Genomic DNA, 7319 nt, shown 5'->3' on the forward strand with positions numbered 1-7319 from the left:
AGACCCTGAAGCTCATGCTCAGACTCAGCCACCGGCCAGCCCTTAGGCCACCAGTGCGAGGAGATGATACTCCGGTCAGCGCCGGTGTCCATAATGCCCTCAAAACGCTTACCCTGAATGGAAAGGGTCAGTTTAGGTCTCTTGGCCAGGTCCATGACTAGGTAAGCTTGCACAGGATTCGTGGCGGGGATTTCCAAGGGGCCTCTCCATTTAGGGTCCTCAAAACCAGCCGGGAAGAGGAGCACCTGCGTGACACGGTCCCCTTCCTTAATTACAAAGGTGCCTGTCGGGCAGGAGCATAAAACCTGAATGCTCGGTTTTCTGACATCTAGTGTACCTGGGTAAACTATAAGACCCAGCTTTGCGAGGGTTGTCCTTCCCACTAAAAGGCCAATGCATCCAGGAGGGGCTTCTTGCACGGGTGCTACCGGAACAGGCTAGACTCCTGAATCAGGGGTTATGGTGAGGGAGGAGGTGGCACGGAGGTCCAGTTGGGTGACTCTGCATTGGGTTGCTGTTCCTGAGCCTCCCGAACGAACCTGGTCCCATACTTGTTCAGGCCCTGAGACCATGGGCCTCGCCTCCTGTTTTTTGGCTCCTGCGAGATTAGAGGTGGGAGGAGCCGCCCCGTATTGTCACAGACGGACCGACAACGGTCGGCGGGGTGATTGCCCTTCTTGCAGCGCTGACACAGAGAGGGGGTCGCCCGCGGCGCCCTGCAGTCACGCTTAACGTGTCCTCGCTTCCCACAATTAAAACAGGTGCGGTCCCAGGAGGGATCCGAGCTTCGCTGCCACTGTGAGCAGAGAATGGCGGCCGCTAGGCCAGCGTTGGAGAGGGGGCCCCCGAGCTCGCGGCAGACTTTAAGCCAATCCTGCAAGCCCTTAGCCTTCCTCGGGGCTATGGCATTCCTGCATTCCTGAGTCGCTTGTTCAAAAATGAGCTGCTCGATAAGGGGGGTCGCTGCGTCCGAGTCACCAAAAATGCGACTCGCCACCTCCGTCATGCGTGCAACAAAATCAGAGAAGGGTTCCTGAGGCCCCTGAATGACCTTTGTGAGTTGGTTACCTGTCTCACCTTTTACGGAAAGGCCTTTCCAGGCTTTTATGGCAAGCAAGGATATCTGGGGATATATCCCCCAGGGTAAGTTAATCTGATTCTCTGCATGGACGCCCTGGCCAGTAAGCATGTCACTGGTCCACGCATGCTGCGCGGCATCACGGGCGTTGCGGTTAAGGCGAGCCTGATCCTGAGCTGCATCATACCAGAGGGCCTTCCACTCTAGAAATTTCCCGTTATTGGGTAGCGTGGCTTTGGCCACGTCCTGCCAATCCCTGGGGGTCATTCGATCCCGAGCTAGCCTGTCAAGCAGGGAAATGGTGTAGTTGGCATTTGTTCCATACTTCCTGACCGCCTCCGCTAGCTCCTTAATCTGAGCAAACTCCACCTGGGCGTAAACGCGCTCGTCCCCATCCCCCTCAAAGACGGGGAAAGCTAATCGCATCTGCCTGCGCAGATTATCAGGAAACAGGGAAGTACGAGATGGACGTGCCTTGTCCAAGGGAGGATCATGATAGGGTGGAGGGGGAGGAGCGGAAGGCGAGGGGCGTGTCGAGCCCCTCTCACTGCGAGCCCGAGACTCCAGAGGATGGTACCTAGTTGCTTCATAACGGGCCGCTTTTCGCTGTAATAAATCCTCCTCTTCGGAACTAAGGGAGGAATCCTCCGAGGGGCTATGTCTAGGTCTATGTCTAAGGTCTAAGCTGATTGCAGCCACGTCACGCCTGGGGTACAAGTCCCCGGCCTTGTCCGAGGCGGATCGAGGTGCACAAGCAGCGGGAGGGTCATTTGTTTCATTTATTTCCCCTTTCCCTTCTAGCTTCTTGCCCCCACCGGGCAGTCCTTTTTCCTTATTGCTGGGTATTTTCATACGCGTGCCCAGCCCTTATGATCGCTCAGTTTCTGACAAACTGTCTTGGACCTTTTCCAACACCTGCCGGCCTTCCCTGACCACTATGGAGCATGCCTCATCCTCCAAACAATTTTGAACCATCTTCCAAGTCGCCTCAGTGCCCATAGTAAAGACACAAGAGCAAAAGAGAAGGCAAATCCAAATAAGGAGGACAAAGAGTGCTCCCCACCACCAGGAAACGGGCATTCTTTTCTTACCAACACTGGGCAGTGGTCCGCAGCACGCCTCTCCGAGCAGTCGTCCCTGCAGTTCTGAATCCTCCCTCCAAGAGGAGAGGTTCTTCCTCGCGGTGCAAGATGGATTTCCCGGGTTTCGGCACCAGTTGTTCGTTGCCCGCGTCGCGATTTCCCTTCACCAGCAAAGAGTGAGACGACACGGGTTGAGGATCCTTCTGCAACCGTTTATTTAGTTAACTCACGAAGAGAAAGAATCACAACCCGGGTAACGGCAGTCCTTATATAGCCTGGTTGCCCCGCCTCTGACGTGGTGCTCATCTATTGGCTCTCGCCAATCACCCCATATGAGGTCATTCTGTCATGGCCGCCACGCATGCGCAATGTGCTCTGGCTCCCTACAGCTTAGAAGCACGGCCAGTGTAAAGATCCAGGAGTCATTCCTGGAGTCACCCTAGAATATGCATCAGAGAAAAGCATGTTGGAACCTATTGTTGAATCTATATTTGCCAATTCATTTTATAGTTGAGCAACTAACATAAAATTTGAAAATTATTCCAAACTTGAACTTAAATTTTGGCGTGTCCATTGATTCACTCAGTACTTCAGTTTCTTAAGTTATGAACCTAAGTGAAGGTGAGTGCAAATACATGTCAATTTCTGTTTAATACTTGAATTAAAAACTAGTGTGTACCTTTGGACCCTGCTGCGGAGCGAGCATGATGGAAGAGCCCAAGGAAGCGCTCTTGGACTCCAAACAGCCCACTGAACTAATTCCGGCATGGGACCAGAGACCCCACGGTGCGCTGAAACAGTGGGAGCCGGGCATCCCCCAATTCTTTTAACCTCTCTCTCTCTCCACACCTCCCCCCTGAGCACAGCGCAGGATCCGCGGTTTTCCTGAGCGCAAAATGGAGACGCCGAGCCTCTCTCTAGGCTTCTCCATCTTATGAGCACCATAAAAGGGTAAAAGTTTGTAGTGATATTTCTGGTTGTACTTTTCCTGGACTTTATACAGAAACCCAAAACCGCGCGGCCACGGCAGATGACCTAATGTCATCTTAGCATCAGCAATATGTAATGGTCCCTTTTTAATGGGTCGGACTTTTGTGGGAGATCCTAACAAGAATAGTAAGTCTGTTGCTGAAATATTGAAGGCAATCAAAGTGGTAGCCATCTCTCTAGACTGAACTAAGCTATATCCCCACGCCGGCTGAGAAGAAATATCCTTCTTTCTCGGGAAGAAACGCGGCCTGGTGTCAAACATAGTGTGATGTCCATTAAGCAAACAGACCTGGTGGCGTGGGAATGGGATATAAGGGGAAAAATTATGTACATGGAACAGTGGGACGCTGGTGGAATCTCGAGCCGGAGCCGATACCAGCGCAAGCCCTTCGGTTCCAGAAACTGCTTGCAGAAACTCTACTAGTCTATCAACTAAGCCAGAGCCCCACGCCTGCCGATGACGGGAAATAACCATCCTTTTCGGTTTTTTTTCCCTTGTCAGGCAGCGTGGCGATTACCAAACAGGCGTGAACTCGGTGGCGCGGGGCAAGGGGGAAAAAGAAAAGTTATGTAACAAACAGGGGGACTTAATATCTCTATATTCTTAGCAGTGGAGAACTATCAAATGCCTCCTTGGCAATAGGACTGCTTTCCTTTTTTGGGGGAAACCCCAACAATGGTAGTGAGTTGTGTGTTGAAACATGGAATGTAATCGAGATAAGGCATAAACAAAGTGGAACTTATCATGTACAAGGGTGGGGACTGGGGAGGTGGGAGGGGGTGGCAGGTATACTGGGGGGGTTGGTGATGGGAGATGGGCACTGGTGAAGGGAAGGGTGTTTGAGAATTGTATAACCGACATAATCCTGAGAACTATGTAACCCTCCACATGGTGATTCAATAAAATTATTTAAAAAAAAAAAAAACTAGTGTGTAAATTTTTCAATATTATGAGCTATGTGGGGATTACAAATGTCATTTAACTAAATTATTTTGCATCTATTAAATACCAGATGCTGTAGTACTCAGGTCAAACCTCTAAGAAGATTTTCTACATAGGCATATATAAATGTAAGCAATAATTACAAAATGATAAACACTGCTAGGAATGACTTATTGTTACTGTTTTTGACATATCCAATACGCATGGGTAGCTTGCCAGGCTCTGCCGTGCGGGCTCATAAAATTAAAAAAGACAACCCCAGGTGGCCAACTTGGGAATAACTATATAAAATCCATCTTAAACACAGGAAGTTTGTGAATGTGCTGCTCCGGCGATGTGTGGCCCTCATATCCCTCCCCCGTTCCTTGAGATGTGTCTCTCATAATTTCATATCTAGTGCTGGATGTTTGCTGGGGCTCCCTCTTCAATCTGGAGAAGCCCACATTCTTCTCTTGAGCACATTTTCCTTCTGTCTCTGTCCGTTTCTCTCTTTCTCCCCTTCCTCAAAACTTCCAAATAAGATCTGTCATGCTTCACTGCTTGTCTCCTCCTGAATTTCTTTTCTGCAAGGGAAAGGCAGGGAACTGAAAGATGTGGGCAAAGTCTCGGACTGACTTTCCTTTCCTGCAAGGAGCTAAACTCACAGCAGGCTGAGTCCTAGCTAGATTTCCCAGCTGTTCCCTGGGTAGCAGAGGTGGATTGAGAAAAATTGGCAGATTCCCTTCTCAAGGTTGCCACCTTTCTTCTCCCAACTTCACACGAATCACTCGGTGACTCAACCAGCATCAGAAGGAAACTTACATGCAGCAGACACCACTCCGGATGGGATGGGGAAAGTGAATCCTCAGCTGCTGTTCCCGTTGCCTCTTCTGTGTCTTTGTCTGGCTCCTCTGGATTAAAATTGCCCAGAATCTGAAAATCTAACAGTTTTATTACACCCATTCAGCAATGAGTCATGTTGAGGGTAAACACTAAAGGATACACTCTTTAAGGCATATTCATCTCAGGATTTTCACAATGTTTATACCCAGCTTTGAAGCCTGATAAATTGGGATTAAAAGTTCATGTTTGAAGGCCCCAGCACACTTGGATTGGAAATTCCAGCCCTTTCTCCTTTCTACTTCACAGATAGTTTAGATTTCCTTGACTCAACAGTAAATACAGAGGCCCCAGCCTGAATGTTGACAAGTCATGGTAGAATGAGGGAGCTCACCAGCCAAAGTGCTTCTGTAAGGAAAATCATTTGTTTATTATTGAAAATGTAACAATGTGATAATCTCTTCTTTAAGAAAATAGTATTTGCTTTCACCAGTGATATTTTCTTAGCTTTACAAGCACCAGTTAGTATATAAAACCCACAATTTTAGAATTCAGTCCTATTTCCAATTATTTTGTTATTGTCTTTTACCTAGATTCACCTCTGGCAATATCTAGCTATTTTTTTTACCTTACCCCGATACATATATCTACTTATGTGATACAGAATCGGTATTTGTACTTTCATTTGATTCATGGATGTAAGTTGTAAAAAACCTGACACTTCTCAACAAAATACCTCAGTCCATGTATCTTAAGATTCAGAACATTTATTGTGAAGGGATAAAATCGTTCATTACACATGCACACAGAATTTATAGTGGTAATAATCCTGATAGGCTATTTTCTGTTAGAAATTATGATGTTTTAGTTGGTGTAGGGGTATAGAAATATTCAGCCAGTGTAACTGTGTGAGCCTGGTAATTCCTATGGTCTGGCTGAGGTATATAATGGGACAGACACACATGTTCTTCCTCAGCTGCCAGTGGTCCATCAGTGCGTGTGGTGTGCATCGTGAATGATGTTACTGATATCCATTCACTCTTGGTAGAAAAAACGATCCCCATACCTGATACAGGATATTCATAAGAACTATTTGGAGCTATCTATTTCAGAGTAATTCAGATACCTATGATCTTGTCATTTCACTAAGTATGCATCCAACAGGAAAGTGAATAATGCCATAAAAATCATACAGAGGAATGACTGTAATGGCAGTCTGCATATAGCTATCTGCTTAACAGAACATCAATGTCAAACAGCAAGGTAAATTGTGGTAAAATTGTATTGTAGAATTCTTCTGGTAAAGAAATGTCAATCAACTATGGTATAACCCATAATGGATTGCAGTCATATCTTCAATAAAATAAGTGGAGCACAGTGGACTATTGACTGATTTCACTGAAATAAATTCAACAATTTATGAGAAAAATGGAGTATCTGAGTCAAGTGAAGTTGCTATAAGTCATGGGACACAATACTGTTACTTGGATAATGGGGTTATTCTTTCTTCAATGTAGATACACGATGTTTTAAATAAGGATTGCTCATACATAGCAGTTCACTAGTGTAAACTTTTGAGTTGTACTCTGCTGTTTCTGTAATATTATTTCTTTAGAATTTTAAAACAATTACCAATCTTCCAATACAAACAGGACACTTAATGATAAAGACACTATTTAGGACACTTGATAAATCTTCACCTCAAAATCAAAGGGGAAAAGTGTTTCCCTTGTCACAGCACAGTTAGCACATAGAATTTGATGAATACATAGAAAATCAGCACAATTTAAAGGTTATTTTAAACTTTATATTCTTACCCACGTTATCATGCACATAAGCTCAGATGCAAAGATGCCTGTTTTTCACCAGAGTCTGGGAAATACCTCTCTCTCCTCTGGCCCACCTTAACCTCATCTGTGTGATTAATATCTTGCAAATGATAAGGTCTGAAACATATTCTCACTATCTATTAATAAAAAAACCTGAGTTTATTCTCAATATCTATGAACATAGAATCCTGTTGTCAATTAACTCGATGCTTTATTTTCTGCTTTTCCAATATGTGAGGTTGAAAGTTAAAGGAAGCATAAACAACTTAGAAATGGGAAGCACACAGGTTGATCATTTGCTCATTCTGACTGATAAGAATTTGTGTATGTCCAGGGACGTGGTGCTGCCATCAGGTCAACCTGTACCCACAGGGCGAGTGCATTAGCCTGGTGGTGCATTCAGGATTCCTGATACTCCAAAATTGCTGCTGTATCTCTGACCGGATCTCAAAACTTGGGACCAACTTTCTCGAGAAATCAAATGGACAAAAGTTATGCATATGGGAGCAATACCCATAAATCATCTCTGGCTCAGCTGTGTAAGCTCATTTGTCATCCTTGCTTCAGAGACCCATAAG

At 45.8% G+C, this 7319-nt stretch overlaps 1 protein-coding gene across 1 annotated transcript; it reads right to left on the reverse strand.

Moving 5' to 3' along the window:
* Window positions 1–457: 457 nt before the first annotated feature.
* LOC129404960 (igE-binding protein-like) lies at window positions 458–5035 on the reverse strand. Its single transcript, XM_055139883.1, has 2 exons — window positions 4895–5035; window positions 458–1804 (listed from the first exon to the last, which is right to left on the reverse strand). Exons 1-2 carry the CDS (start codon window positions 5033–5035, stop codon window positions 458–460), a joined length of 1488 nt encoding a protein of 495 aa, XP_054995858.1.
* Window positions 5036–7319: the final 2284 nt, after the last annotated feature.

The sequence above is a fragment of the Sorex araneus genome, chromosome 5 (genome assembly GCF_027595985.1).
Source record: "Sorex araneus isolate mSorAra2 chromosome 5, mSorAra2.pri, whole genome shotgun sequence".
Taxonomy (NCBI): Eukaryota; Metazoa; Chordata; class Mammalia; order Eulipotyphla; family Soricidae; genus Sorex; species Sorex araneus.